Source organism: Elgaria multicarinata, chromosome 9 (genome assembly GCF_023053635.1).
Source record: "Elgaria multicarinata webbii isolate HBS135686 ecotype San Diego chromosome 9, rElgMul1.1.pri, whole genome shotgun sequence".
NCBI lineage: Eukaryota > Metazoa > Chordata > Lepidosauria > Squamata > Anguidae > Elgaria > Elgaria multicarinata.
In genome coordinates, this window is record NC_086179.1 from 45,966,130 (window position 1) to 45,982,460 (window position 16,331).

The following is a 16,331-nucleotide window of genomic DNA, read 5'->3' on the forward strand; positions in this document are numbered from 1 at the left end:
TTACAATACAGAGAGGAAGTGATTACGGAAAGCAACTTTTTCTCATGCTGCCAGTACCTTCTTGTGTATTTAGCAATGCAGACTTTATAGCTAGTCTTCCCTGCACAATATGTTGCACCTGTTAAATTTGGTCCATCTAGCCATAGGTGCAGAACCTCTTTCATCCTGAGGACCAAATTCAATTTCAGAGAAGATCTCAGGGGCCGCATTCTAAGGGTGGGCAGGGTGAAGGGCAAAAGGGGGCTAGGGCAAAATACCAACAACACCAGTTTATTTTAGCTAAAAGCTCTTACTGCCAGTAACTAAGCCTTAGAAGAAGCATTTCAACCTTTCCCAGTGGGGAAAATCTGCATAAGAAACCATCCAATAATTGATGGCTGGGGGTGAAAGGGGTGGGGCTAGGGGATTTTCAGGACCCCAGAGGTATGGATTGGGACCCCTGGCTGAAGTTATACACTCCTGATCTAGCGTATGATTACCTGGCAACAGGCCTCTTTAAGATCTTGATTGGGCTCTTTTCCCAATCTGGGTTTAGGGATGTCATGGGAATTTGTCTGAGCCTGGCTTGTAAATGAATGCCAGGGATTCGAAAGTCTTGTCTCAAAATGGCCTATGAGATTTCCAGTTTCCCATCTCTCTTTCCCCATTTAGATGAATTAAGAGGAAGTCCCAGCCCCCAGGCACACCCTTTCCTACTCTTCTCCCTTTCCTTATTGGTGAAGAGCAGCAGCAGTGATGAGAGGCAAAAGTGAAGCTTTTCCTCCTCCACCCACCTCTTCCTTTCTGTAATCTTTCACTGAGGCCCAGTCTGATTCTGGGAGAAGGAGTTATTTCAAGTACGACTTCTCTGAAAGGCCACCAGCACCCTGCAGCCTAACAGCATGTTGGGACCTGCCGGGCTCTTGAAAATGTGGTTATTTTAAACCACATTGGTTATTGCAAGAACTGAATCTTCCAGAGTCCTGGCTGTAGACAAGATCAATGCAACACATTAAAATGGAGTAATGTGCTTGCATTTCATTAAATATTTCAGAAGCAAGAAACCAGCCAGGGATGCACTCAGACTGCTAGAAAACAATTATGTGAAAGGATTACTTGAAGAAGGATATGGTGATTGCAGAGCAGCTGAATGAATTCTTTACATCCGCCTTCCCTGAGATAGATGTTGGACCAATACACACCGGGTGCCTCTAGACAAGGCTTTTATTGTGAAATCTTCCTGCCTCATTCACAGAATTTTAGGGTGGTCCCAAATTACGTTTCATTGGTAAGCCCCAACACTACCATGTGCCTCTTTCCCACTGCTTCCTCTGTCTTTTTTCTTTCCACAGAAAATCCATTAAGGAGGGAAAGACAGAATAACAGCTCAGATGCCTTTTAATTAGCAATGCTAGGAGCCTTCCATCTGGAAATACCCTTGAAGCCCTATTTTGATGGGAGGGTGTTTAAAAAATCAAATCAAATGGGGCTGACAAGGTGGAGCTTACGTGCTAATTGACAAATTAAGAATAAACATGTGTGTTCAGAGGAGTGTTTTTACATGATCTTGGAACAATCCTAAAGAGCGCACACATGGTCACTTCCTCATGCAAGCTGAAAAGAAACAGGGAAGTCTTCATTAACCATAGGCTGTTTCTACACTAGCCCAAAAATCCAGGCTGGTCATGGCCAAGTCCGTGTGCATCCAAATGACGCACAGGGACTCCCGGGGGGCAAGGGGGGATGAGTGCGGTTTTTCCCAGAGATAAATAATCCCTGGGAAAACCCAAATCTTCCCACAGTCTTGGGATTGTCCCGAGACCACAGGAGGTGTGGGCACCCATTCCCTCTACTCTCCTAGCAGAGGGAAGGAGCCAGGCCAGGAGGAATGGACATCGGGTGGGGGGAGCAGGGTTAGGGCTTTTTTTTTTTTTTTTTTAAAAAAACAACCTTAATTTTTGCTGGCGTACAAGTGTGATCCAGCTATTCTTATTTTTTTTAAAAAAATAATGGGAGCGATGCCCAGGACGTCGCTTGGCCATGTGAACACAAGGCAATGATCCCAGGAGCAGCTAAGTCCGGGATCACCCCCTCTGCCTCTCTCTACACCCGTAGGTGTAGAAAGGACCATAGTTACCCATCTTACCTGAACTAGAAAACTGTGGTTACCATCTTCAAAACAAACCAAGGTATTAAGCATGGTTCGATGTTGGCTGTATATCCTGGCTTGTTCTGAAGGTGATAACTGCAGGGTCAGATGAAACTATGTTTAATAAAAGGCATCTTGGTTTCTTTCCAGCTTATGTGTATGGGGCGAGCAAAGTGGCTCTTTAAACACCATGTAAACACATACATATTAATCTCAGACATTGATTGTCTGTCTGCAGTCAATCAAATTCTGGACAGACAAGAAACAATAGGTATTCACACAACACACAATTAACTTTTGGAAATTGTTTCTGCAAGATGATGGCCATTGGTTTAGATAGCTTTAAGGGGGAAGGTTTGGAAGTTAGCCAGTGATAGACTAATGAATCATGATAGTTTAATACAGCCTTCCTGGTGTCCTCCAGATGTGATGGGCTGCAGCTTCCATAATTCTCACACAATATGCCTTTAAATAATATTTTCTGGTGGGAAGGGGCAGAAAATGTGGGGGAAGACTGTCGCCTTCCTGCCCTGCTTGTGGGTGGCTGCTATTGGAAACAGATGCTGGACTACAAGGTCCACCGTGGCTCTTCTCCCATATTGAGCCTTTGTTGTATTATAAAAATCCAAAGACTCCACAAACAGATACTTATAATCTTCTTCATTTTAGGCTGCCACTGAAACTAAGGGCTCCATCATACCAGCGATTTAGTGCACTCTCACCATGCCTGGTGTGTGGATTTGCAACACGGTACTCACATGACGCCATGCTAGTCCTGCTGACACCCCACCTGTTCCCCAGCCTTTTCCGTCTTTTCCTAGAATGCCTAAAGTCTGGATTATTTTTCCTAAGCGTGTTTAATGTGCCTCCGTGTAGTGCTGTACTCTCATGTTTTCCTTTGTTGGGTGTGTGTGCTGTGACTGGAGCCTTGCTGTTGGCTTGAATGGATTGCATCAGGTCCTGGCAGGGAAAAGCGATTTCTCCCAGCAGCCAGCTCCAAGCCTCAATATAAAACCCAAACCTTGCATCCCAGGCTCAGAAGCATTTTTTTTAAATCGCACAATGCCCGAATCTCTGCACAGACAGGATTGTACTCCCTCGATGCCCCCCAAAAGCCTGACTAAAGGGTCATTCCATTTTTGCCAGGCAGAAAGTCAGTCTGGTTGAAGTATTCATCTGATAGGACCTGCTTGCATATGTTAAGGGGGGAGAGGAACAACCAATAAAGTGGAGAGAGAAAGAGAAGGGGCGGGGTGGAGTGGAAGAGCAGACAATCAAAAGAGCAGCATATTCAGAGACCATAAGCTTGACATGCGTATGCATTGGAGGTTAAAAAAAAAAAAGCAGGGGAAAGAATTACGTGTGATGCAGCCCTAAAACAAATACAGTCACACTGCAATCAGCTTAACTCAACCCTCCACTTCCTCTTCCTCCCAGCTCCTTCCCATGCCTCTACTACAAATCCCAACATGCAATTCGCCTACAACAACACCAAATTTGCTTTCATCTATTTTTGACCCAGCGGAAAGGGTTCTGGTGCAAACAAGTTAAGGGCAGAAGTTGTGTTAGCTCAGTAGCAGAGCACAGGCTTTGCCTTCACCTTTTCAGTCTTCACTTCGGGCTGGATCATCCCTCTCTCCGTAGTGTTCGTTCCAGGTCTTGGGGTCTGTTGGGCAAGACACCCTCAATGCCCCGCCCCACTCCATGTGTCTATTCCCACACCAGCATTATCATTGGCTGCTGTTGCTCCTTCTCTTCCTCTTCATCATTTCCACCATCTGCTTGCTTGCCAAACAGGGAGCCATCGAGCAAGCAAGTGATAGTGGCTACTGCTCCTTCTCACCAGCACTGTTTGCTTTCTTGTTTGCTCACAAAGTGAGAGGTGGGTGAACAAGCAGGTTACAGTGGTGAAGAGGAAGAACAAGCCAATAAGACGTACACCCTCAGCAGGTGACCCTTGACACTGGCTCGGTCTGTCTGAAACCTCAGAGAGGCACTGCTAGTCAATATAGATAATACCAAGGTTAATAGGGTGACCATATGAAAAGGAGGACAGGGCTTCTGTATCATTAACAGTTGTATTGAAAAGGGAATTTCGGAAGGTGTCACTTGTATATATGGAGAACCTGGTGAAATTTCCTCTTCATCACAATACTAGAGTGACCAGATTTAAAAGAGGTCAGGGCACCTGCAGCTTTAAATGTTGTGATGAAGAGGAAACTTCACCAGGTTCCCCAAATATACAAATGACACCTGCTGACATTTCCTTTTCAATACAACTGTTAAAGATACAGGAGCGCTGTCCTCCTTTTCATATGGTCACCCTACCAAGGTAGATGGACCAGGGGGGTTGACTGGGCCTAAGGCAGCTTCCTATGTTCCTAATAAAACTGTACAGGTGGGTTGTGTTGTTTTTTTAGAGCTTCACCTTTTATCTACTGCGGTTAGCTTGTATGGTGTAAAATAACCACCTTCCAATTATCCAAGCATGAAGTATCTGTTCTGCTTGACTAAAATTTCCTTTTTGAGTTGGCACACCTGTAGGGTCTAAACAAAGTTCAAGCAACGTTGGCTAGAAATCTGATTTAAAACGCACACACCAAGATTTAGACTCTAAGGCAGCTTTATAAACTCTACATTGTCAGGCTCTGTTTGCAGTGAGGCTTGCGATGTGGTTTGAACTGGAGCAGGCAGGATTTTTGTAGCAGAGATAAAGTGGGCAATAAAATCTCTCAAGCAGCCAAAGTGGTTCCTAATGAATAGCAAGTTTACAGCAAGGAATTGAAATGGCTAATATATCTGGTAGCACATTAGAATGGCACTTTTTAGCAGCTACTTAACTTGTTCCCTGGTGGCTTTAATTTGATTTCGTTTAGATTGAGTTTTTGGCTACTTGTCTGCAGAAAAATAACTAGAAGTCAACAGTACGACAAGAGTTTTGTGTGTCATTCATTTGCACTGTAACAGGAATAGACAGGCCCAGTTCAGACTCTCATGCAATACTTTGAAGGCCAGCCAGTGGGTTTGGAACCCTGCCAGTGTTGTGTGGAGGTGCCAACTATGGGGTGGGGTTTTTACATAATTAATTAGTTAATTTATTTGCTGCATTTATAGCATGCCTTTCCTTCAAGGCAGCATACATGATTCTCTTCCTCTTCTCCATTTCATCCTTACAACAATCCTGTGAAATAGGTTAGGCTGAGAGTCAGTGAGCTTCATGGCAGAGTAGGGACTTAGAAGCCAGTTTTCCCCAGTCCTATTCCAACACTCCAACCACTACTCCACACTGTCTCTCCATTGGTTGCTGTAGTCATGCAAATCGTGGCAGCTGCCCACATGACCCTTGCAGTTCCAGTTCTCACCAATGGCATTGTTACACATGTGCTGCCTGTCTGAGAGCGGAGACACTCTTGAGGCCTGCAAAGTGTGGTTCTGGGCTGTACTTACCTACTCTAAAACAACACCAACAACAACAGTTGAGTTGACTTCTCAAAGTCATGGGTGGACAGACAGTGGGCTATGCATATTTACTTAGGAGTAATGCTACTGGACTTCCAAGTTTTCTGCTGTACAATGAGGCTACAGGCTGCTTTTTGCAAAGATGCAAGCGGATCGTTCAAAGAATAAATGCAAGCACTCATGCAAAACCACACAAACATGTTGTCTTTCTATCTCACATCCACACACATCCACAGGGCAGAGACCCATAGTCTCTCTCTCTCTCTCTCAACTTTCTCTTACTGTAATACACATACATGAACTTATAGGAAAGCATGGCCTGACAATATAAGTATACTGAGTAAATATGGGATGTTGCCACATTTAGGCATAGGACACTGATTCTTGCCAAAATGCCAAACCCAACAGGGCACAAAAAGTATCTGCTGCTGGCTCGCATGTGCTGCTTTGCAGCTGCTGCCCTGGTCACAAGTGGGGCTGGCTGCTGAGATAAAACAGCCAGCAAACCAGTCCCGCTTCTGCTTCTGGTTGCCAGCATAAGAAGGTAGCCCAGAGCTTGCCCCCTTTCCAATGTGTATGCAGAGCCTGGCCCTCATGTGCACACATCCCACAAGCATCCAGGCCTTCCTCTTCTTCCAAGCTCTTGTGTAAACCAAACCGGAACACCAGCAAGAACAGGATGGGGAAGGAGATCAGGTGCAACCCAAGGGCCACATTGGTGGCAGGGAGGGTCTTCTGCATGAACGTTCACTGGGTTGCCACAATCCAGTTTGCGGTCAGTTAGTGGATCAAGAACAATTCTTGGCCTGCTCTTACTCTAGAGTAGGGGTGCAGAACCTCAGGCCCAAGAGCCAAATCTGGCCCTCTGGAATTCCCTAGGTGGCCACTCTCTTCCCTTGCCCGCCCCTGCCCCTGCTTCCTAACCACCAGTTGTTTGGTGGTTCCCTGACTTTTGTGCAGTTCCGCCCCCCCCACCACCACCATCCTAAAACGTTGAAATGCCTCTCCTAAGGCTTAGTTATGGGCAGTTACAGCTTTAATGAAAAATTTGCTAGTGTTTGGGCCCTACTCCTCTTGCATTCAGTCCAGCCCCTTTTGCCTTCAGCCCCACCTACCACTGGAATATAGCCCCCACCCCACCCCGAGAGCTTTCCGAAATGAAACTTGGGCTTAAAGAAGTTCAACACTATGCTCTAGAGGTCTTCTTCCATTTGCTTCTAGACTTCGGAACCCTGAGGTTTAAGAAGACAAATGTAAACTGTTAAATGTATAACTAAAGGTTTAAGAAGACAAATGCAAACTGTTAAAATCTATTCCCACGTGCTCAATGAGAAAGGTGATGATTTGACAGGAAATTACAAGTGGAAATGAGCCAAGAGCCATTGGCAGCATGTACATCCCCATATTTGCTATTGAGACACATTTTATGGTCAGTGCACTATGATACAACATATAATTCCAATACAGGATGCCAAAGCCTGGTAAATTTACAGTGCAATGTCTACTCAGAAGTAATCCCCATTGAGTTCAATTAGACTTACTCCCAGGTAAGGGTATATAGGATTGCAACTTTAGAGTCCCTGCACAGGACTTGGTTTTGCCACAATAGACAGCATGAGATGCACGTGGCATAATTCCTACCTAGAATATATCTGCTTAAGAAATCAGTGTTGTGCAACATCGTACAGACTCATATGTCACTAACATCATTCTAAACTTTAAAATGAAGCGGAAGCATGAGTCAGGTGTGTGCATAAATGTACATTGTTTGTTGCATGTTGAAATACGTTTGGAGAACAAAATGGAATAAAAAAACCCTGAAAAGGAAATAAAAAATAAATTGCTGACGCTTTCAGCAAGTGGGAAGGGATATATCATAAAATGAGCAAAGAGTGCTTGCAAATGAATCAGCCTTCATATTTTGCATTGGATTTTGTGATTATAATAATTGAATTCCATTATTGGTTCTGTTTTTGTGTTCTGCTCAACAAAACTTACACAAACTACTGCCAGACTGCTAATTATAAGTACAGTCTGTACGTTGGGAGGTGTGTATACTTTGGTCCAATGGTCAACAGCACTGCATACTTGTAGGCACTGCTATACTACTCCAGGAGAAGAGGGAAATCCCCTTTAGGGGCTTTAAAACCTATCGCTCTATCTCTTCAGCATTCACATGCGAGCAGCGGGGCTCCGCATATTTCCCTGTTGAGTAATCTGGTCTGGTTTGCTCAACTGCCTTGTGGGGGGGGTGAAGGGGGAGGGGAGATCCTTAGCTGAAACGCCATAAAGAGAAAAGAAGAAAATAGTTTGGTAAACGTTGCTCCGCAGATGGTAAAAATCTGATTACACAGTTGCCAGAATGTTTGCCTTTCCGGAGTTAGTGCAAATAAAGCTGTGAGTATCAGGCAGCCAACACTCGCTAATGACAAACAAATGACTTTAAAGGTTTAACTTGCAATATATGGTTGACAAAGGTGCTACTGAATAAACTGCCTTTTATTAACCATGCTGCTCTGAAGACTTACATGCATTTTTTTTTTTAAAAAAAGATTTTTTGATATTGTTTTTAAGTGTTTTTATCCTATGTAAACCACCCAGAGAGCCTCGGTTATAGGGCAGTATACAAATGTAAATAATAATAATAATAATAATAATAATAATAATAATAATAATAATTTTTAATTACAGAGGCAGAATTGGGCTTTCTCAGCAGCCCCAGCATGCAAGGAATCAGCATAGCACTAACATCGTTGCTGACTTTTTTAATTGGCTTTATTTTGGGAGCTCTATGCTGGAAGGTGAGAAATACCAAATATGACTGTGGTTAAAGAGGGCACTGAACTTAAGTTCCACAAAAATAAATAAATATTGTGACAGAAGTATAAAGGCTATATTTATATAGCCAGGCAATCTGTTTTTTGAAGCGTTGTTTTCCTCCCAAGGAAAACAAAACAAAATCATACAATTTTTCTTTAAGATAGTTCTCTTGTTCTTTTAGGGAAAAGAATCCAGAACATAGGGTTGAATTCAGACTTGGTCATGCTTAGAGTAGTCCCATTGAAATCAGTGAGATAAACTTAAATAATCAATCAATCAATGACTAACTTAAGTCTCATAGAAATTATTGTGACTTAAGTTAGTCATTGATTTATATAGGTATTCTTGAAGTATGACTAGATCTCAAACTATGACTAGATCTAATCCCTGTAAAACAATATATTTTATGTGGCTGACTAAAAATTCACAAAGCAATGAGCAAACTCTTGAAAGAATAATCCCAGTTTGGGATAAGGTGTATGAAGCCCTGCCCTAGTGTATTAAGGAGCTTTGCAAAAATTTACTTGAGGTTGGCATTTCCATGATATCCCAATGGCATCATGGAGTAATTAAGATTGGGTTTTACATAGGTCATTTCAGTTTGATAAAAGCATTAAACTCGGGTTCTAAAGTAGAGAACAATACCAGTTGCTCAATATTTTGTCCCCAAAGGGGGTACATATGAAGCTGAGTCAAAATATTAGTTCATTTTGCCCAGAATATCAGTCCATATCTGATCCTCAGCTCTGCTACCTGAAATCTGACACAACTGCAGATGCTCAGGGTACTACACATAAATCATATGCTTGATCCTGAGCCATGGCCTCAAGAGCTCAGATTTGCTCTGCCACTTTTCTCCAGATCCCAGGGGGATCCCATTTCCCATCACACAATGCACTACAGCTTTCTTCTCATGTCATAACATGCCGCACGTTCCTTTGGTCATGCTGGATGAGCATCCAGTTTTGGTTGTTCCCAGCACATAATCTCCCCACCACCACCACCACCATTTTATTTTATTTTTACCTTTCGGGTTCTATCAAGGTCTGGAAACGAAGTAGTTCAAATCCTCTTCATAAAATTAAGTGCCGTTAACAGATTTAAAGACATTCCAGTAAATGAAGCACATCCACACAGTGCAAGCAATGCCACCCAAATGCATTTTCACTGCAACACAGGGATTAAGGAAGTTGTCTTGGAGAAAGGACCACTCAATCACCTGCAACAAATAAATAGGAACTGCACAAAGAAACAATCATTTGAAAGATCTAATCCTTTTGTTTCTTTATTGTTGTGTTATTGGAATAACTTCTGAAAGTATGATCCTATCAATCCAGATTATATGCATGTAAAATATACAAAGCAAATTCCTTCTTTAATACATGCTTGCATAAGAATGACAACATACATGCATACACTTTTTGTGATCTAGAGTGCTGGGCTGAAAATTCCCAGCCTCTTTCATCGTATGATTCATCCCCCAATAGGTGTATGTGTGTGTGTTTGGGGGAGGGGGGCTTCAGAAGTGCAAGGTGAAAATGCTTTAAGGGTGCAATCTAATGCATGTTTAGACAGAAAATGTGCTACAACTCCCAGTATGGCTGGCTGGTGAATGCTGGCAGTGGTATGATATTTTTCTGTCTAAACATGCCTAGGATTGCAGCCTAAATCAGGGATGAGGAACCGGTGGCTTTCCAGATGTTGTTGGACTCCCAACTACAGGCACCCACAGCCAGCAAGGGAGCTGCAGTCAGACAACATTCAGAGGGTCACTGGTTCCTCAAGCCTCCTTTAAATGAATGAATACATCAATAAAATAAACAATGACCTTTTACTAATACTTAAATTGTATTTTTTTTCTTTATTAACATTGTAAGGCATTTACTGCTATTTTTCCATAGAAAAAAGGCCACAAACATATGCTAGAAAGTGACCAGACTACACAATCTAACATCTGCCAGGAGGAGAATGAAATAAGGTATGCTGATTTTATTTCCAGTTCATTATGAAAAACAGAACAAAAAACTAAACCAATTGTATCATTTGACCTTCCAGCACATGTTACTTGACATCATGAGGTCATTCTGGTAATGAAAGATGTCCAAGGGAGAACTTTGAGACATGTAATTTATTCCCCTATTCTGTATTCCATTAAGCCTGCAATCCTAAACACACTTACAAGGGAGTAAGCCCCTTGGACACACACTGGGATTGACCTCTAAATAGACAGGCATACGGTTTGTGCCCTAAGATTAGAGCACAATCTTTTCCTTGACCTCTAAGGTTCATGTCTCTATGCAGGCTCCATATAACTGACCTGATGTGCATAAGCACTTAGGGTTAAACAAGCCACCGTGACTTGTTTAATTCTCGGCGCGTGCTAGCATGCATGGAGGTATGATTTCTCTAATTCCAATATGGAATTATGGTTTTAATTTTTGTGAACCGCCCAGAGAGCTTCGGCTATTGGGCAGTATTAAAATGTAATAAATAAATAAATCCCTGTCCAGGCATGGCTTGTTGTGTTATCTGAACTCTGGTGGCATAGATACTTAGAGGGGGAAATAATGCTCAAATAAGCCATGCCTTGTTGTTGGGTTATTTGAGGGTAATTAGGCAAATTGCATCCTACACACACGAGCATGCACTGTGGCATAAACAACCCATGGAGGCTTGATTAACCCTCAGAGATCATCTGAACCAGCCCACTGTCTTAAACTGAGATGCAATCTCATGAACCTTCGTTTTCATACAATTAAGCTGTAAAATGAGTCAGTGAATCCCCATCGGACCTTCATCTACCAGGAATCTTTTAGGTATGTTAGAATTGATTTTTCTTGCAATATGATAAAAAAGCACTTTGTTTTTTGTTTACCTTTCAGTATGCTGCAGCAAAAAGACAAATCGCTTCTACAAGTGTAGCTGTTGCTTTTTTATATATACACTGTTACTGTTCCACATCTGGGTAAGTTCTGAAAGAGAAATTCTGAATTACCTTTACTGTTAGCCTTTACTAAGGACTAGCCTGCTGAAATTTATAGTAATTCTTCTATAAGGTTTCCTTTATAAACCATGAGCCAACAGGACATTGATATGGCCTCTTCATTAACAATGGAGTCACAGTCTAAAAATGAGACTTTTTTAATGTGCCCCTTTAGAGAGGTATTCAATTCAGAAGACAGTGGCTTATTTGATAAGACATCTGAGCTTTCGTACTTTTGGGAAAGTACAGGTTGTGCTCTTCCGAAACTCTATAATTTAATCTAGTGCTGGCAAGGCAGGTGCCTCGTGTACCACTGGCCTCTGTACAGCACAACAATGATGTGAACAGAACTCCCATAGCTTTCTGGGCGAGGAGGTTCCCCTACCCTTAGCCTGCAGGTTGTTTGAAGGTCTGGCCACTGGAAATGCCAATGAAAATTTACATTGCTCTTCCACAGAAGTAAAGTAAGAATGGGGAACTTTTGGCCCTCCAGATGTTGTCAGATTGCAACTCGCATCAGCCCTAGCCAGCATCGCCAATGGGGAGGGATGATGGAAGTTGCAGGCTATCAACAACTGGACAGTCACAACTTACCCAACCCTGTATTAAAGGAATATACACAGCAAGCGGGGCAGAGCAGGGGGCTGTCTTTACGACACCGTTTTGGCTGCTCATTCCCTAAAAAAACTTGCAGCTACAGGATGGCAATGGTAAATCCCGACGAGAGGAGGGAGCGCAGGCTATCCAGCCAGAGGAAACACAGTTCTGATGGCCATTTGGCTCGTCAAGCTTGTCTCCTGCCCTGTTTTCCCGTGACCTACCCTGGGCCTCCATCTGCCCTCAGGAATGCCCTCGGCCCCAGCCTGAAGCAAGGTCACCACCAACAGATGGAAGGACCCTGCAGTGACCCTGCAGCAAAGGAGAAAGTTGAGGTATATCAAAAACTTAGAAAAGCGCAGTTTCGGAGGCTGCGAGTTGGCGGCTGTGTCATATAAACGATGCGGCACCACTGCACAACCAGAACAGACTAAACAGGGCATAGAGACAAGCCCCAAGATGAAGAAAAGGATGGTGCCCCGGTTGCAGCAATGCCATCTACCATTTTGCAATATGACAGCTATGGCAGGCTTGAAATGGTTTTTTAAAATTATTTTTTATGGAAGAGCAGAGAAAGATATAAAAGGCAAGCATCCCCATCTTGAATCAGGCAGTCAGGGGGTTGAGCTTTTTGATGATATGAGGCTAAGTTGGCTGATAAGTTTCAGAAGTGAGCTCAGCTGATGCTTAATATGTAGAAAAGTGAAAACCAAGCTTTCTGTACATTAAATTACACCAGTGTGGTGTAGTGGCTAGAGTATTGGATGGGAGTCAGGCTATAGAAACTCACTGGGTGAATTTGGGCCAGTCACAGACTCTCAGCCCAACCAACCACACAGGGTTGTTTTGAGGATAAAATGCAGCTGAGTATAATGTGCACTACCTTGGGTTCCTTGGAGGAAAAAAAGCAGGATATAAATGTAAATAAATAAATATGAAGATTCCTCTTCTGCTGGATCAGAGCAAGTACTGTATACCTGGAAACACAATGCTTCTCTCAGAGGGTGTATACTAAGTAAATGTACTAAGCACTCTTTAGTTGCCCTCCAACAGACATACACAATTTTATATTTATTTATTTATTTATTACATTTATATACCGCCCCATAGCCGAAGCTCTTTGGGCGGTTTACAAAAGTTAAAAACAGTCAACATTAAAAACAAATATACAAAGTTTAAAATCATAAAAAGCATAAAAACAACAGTATCCTTGTAAAAACAATTAAAATCTCATGAAGGGGAAAGTGGAAATGAGCCTCATACCCCCACCCTCCATCATGCCCTTATTACCAGCTTCATCACCCTCTATGCCAGATACCCCCCCCCCCAACCTTTTTGGTTGAGAGACTGTTATGAGCACTTTCACTAAATAAATAAATATCTACAGGTCTGCTGTTAAGGTTTTAAGCTAATAAATACCAATGCCTATAACACACAGGTGTCCACATAATCAACAGACTGTGGGGAAATTTATTCCCTCTATGCTGTAATTTAGCCTCCCACCCACAGGCTAGCCATATTGGCTGGGAATGATGGACGTTGCAGTCCTATACGTCTTGAAGGCGCCAGGTTGGGGAGGGTGCTGTAATTTTTTTACCCTAGTCTCACCCCAGTCCCTATTCTCCTACCCTGCTTTTCCTCCTTGCCTCCAAAGCACACCCCCCCCTCAACCGTCTATAAGCACACACACACACACACCTCAACCTTCTTTCCTTCCTATCTTTTCTTCCGTTCTCTCTTCCTTCTTCCATGGTTCTCTCTCTTCCCTAAGGTGGCAAAACTTCACCACCGCTACAAACACAACATGATACTACAAGATGTGTGGAAAGTGCTTCAAGACAGGCAATTTACTGGTTATTGTTAATTGACATTGCCCATTACTATTTTGTGAAACTGAAACATTTTCAATCAAGTATGTTCCAAAAAAATGATTTTCTGTTTCCCTCCCCTTCTCTCCTCTACCAGGCAGCTAACAGTTCCATGTTTGCTTCATAAATGAAGCAGCTTTAAGCATATTTATATTCCTTTTGGAGTGACAGACTGAGTCTGCATCTGTTGTTGTTGCCCGTGACTCCATATTGAGAATATAGAGCTATGGACAAAGGGTGTGCTACTGTGAAACCAACGTTGAATTAAATATCATCAAAGAAGAGTCTGCCCTGAAAAGGATTGTTTTTTTTTTAACATGCAGACAAACGTGTTTCTTTGCATCTTGGAATTTGCAGTGGACATTGGCAAATGCAATAAAGGCAGGATTCCTGTGTTCCAAAACAAAAGTCATAAGGAAGTTTGCATTTTGTGTACAAACGAAGACTCTGAATAGGAGAAAAATGTGGAAATGGATGAGAATAACAATCTTCAGTACTGTACATAAGACTTGCAGTAAGATTATGCAATGGACTAATGTGATAGCTTTCTTTCAACAGTGGAACTGGGTTCATATTGAGGGACGGTCACATGTGAAATAAGATTGGATATCTTTCGAGCTATACGTGAATTTGAATTCCATGTCACCGACACACACTTTGGCAAAGCTGTTAGCATCCATTGAGGAGAAGTAAACATTGGAACATGAAAACAGGGCACTTGTAATAGGATGGAACATTAACAGCTGGATGTAGGGGGATGTCCATTAATGTTCCAGTGGGAGAATCAAGAGAGAAAAAGAGAGAACATCTGGAACAGAAAATTAACATGAAGCGTACCTAAAATGCTTATGAACCAGAAGCTCTCTTCTTGATATTTACAAAACAAAGATCAGGTCATCTCGTGGATACCAAGATTTAGTTTAGCTTTTACTGTATGTCATTTAATATTTGCAAATGAATTTTAAAACTAATACACTTTTCATCACTTAGCCTTCTCCAACAATTATTATTAGTGCAGCTCAAATAAAAAGGAAACGTTCTTCTTCATAGTTGTCAGCCTCTTGATATTTTTTGTAACAAAACTGTGGACAGCAAATCCGAGACTGAATATAATCTGTTCATAAATTTGAAAGAGGACATGGAAAACTACTCAAAGTTTGTATAGAATATATTTAAGTTATTTCCCCCTCAAAACGGATTCACAGCACATTATGTTCTGTGAAATAGTTGGACTGACCCATGTTCCAAACTATTCATCCAATAAAGGTACAATCCTATGCATGTTTAGACAGAACATCCTACAATTTCCAGCATGGCTTCCTGGAAGAATACTGGGAGTTATAGGTCTTTTTTCTGGCTAAACATCCATAGGATTGCACCCTAATAAGCTTAAACTATTATAAGTTTAATTAAACTATTGTTATTTTTTCATTTGCAATGCATTGATAAAATTATCTCTGCTTAAGAAATTATTTAAAACAAAGATTTTCACAGATTTATTTATTTTCATATCTGTCACAAACTCTTAAAAATAATATATGGAAAGCTATAGAACTTATTTAGAAATGATTAAAATAACACAAATCTGGCATTCCTAAAGCCCTTCCCTATTATATTTGGCTAATCATGAAGCTGATGGCATAAGGACAACCATGCAATATGTAGGAAGAGAAATCTGCAATTGTGATGATGCACATTTCAACGCACACACCAAACAAAATCACAAGGCTGGTCTATTAAACTGGCCAAATAGCATCCAGGGCCACCAACACTCATGTGTGACAAGTTGCTCATGACTGTAGCTGAACCAGGAGCTAAAATTGTGACTCTATAACCCATCGTTAGAGTTAGAGATTTTGAAACCTCTCTTCAGCTTAAGACGTATAGAAAGGTTTGCTTGAATAATGTTCTAGTACAGGTCCTGGCAAAGAGGAAACCGGAGCTTCGACCAACAGTAACATCATGTCCCAATAAATCACTAAATACATTATAAACATGCACAACCGTTCACATTCCAGCAAGTGTTCTAAATAAAGTTTATGTGTGCAATATCTTAAACCTGCTTTTAAAAAAAATCTGAAAGAAACAGAACATATTTGTTATTTGATCAATATGGCTTAGAAGACAATATTGTGAATTTGTTGGAATTTGTAGTAAATATTGTGCAAAGCTTAGTTTATACTGCAGGCTTTGTAACAATGCCACATTCTCTTTACCCTTAAAACAGAACAAAACAAATTTAAGGTTAAGAGGCATTCACAGAGCCAACTAAAAATTCCAAGTATAATCCTGCTGGCATTACCATGCTTGCATAACCATCATTGTTCTCGTTTTTGAATGTAAATAACTTCCATTAGCACAAAGTGGAATAGCATCCCATCAAAACTGAAGCTGAATAATCATTTTGACAGTAGCATTTCCTTGACATTTTCTGCTTAAGAGGTTTAGCTGAGTGGTTTGGGCCTTCTTAGTTAAA

At 41.7% G+C, this 16,331-nt stretch overlaps 1 protein-coding gene across 1 annotated transcript in view; it reads left to right on the top strand.

Moving 5' to 3' along the window:
- The window catches only part of KITLG (KIT ligand), an 87,626-nt gene extending 72,450 nt beyond the window's left edge, over positions 1 to 15,176 (top strand). The window contains exons 7-10 of the mRNA XM_063133820.1: positions 8,279 to 8,388; positions 10,309 to 10,385; positions 11,290 to 11,372; positions 13,953 to 15,176. Coding sequence (XP_062989890.1) covers positions 8,279 to 8,388; positions 10,309 to 10,385; positions 11,290 to 11,329 — 227 coding nt within the window. The 3' untranslated portion in view covers positions 11,330 to 11,372; positions 13,953 to 15,176. The remainder of the gene's footprint in view (positions 1 to 8,278; positions 8,389 to 10,308; positions 10,386 to 11,289; positions 11,373 to 13,952) is intronic.
- The last annotated feature ends 1,155 nt before the right edge of the window (positions 15,177 to 16,331 follow it).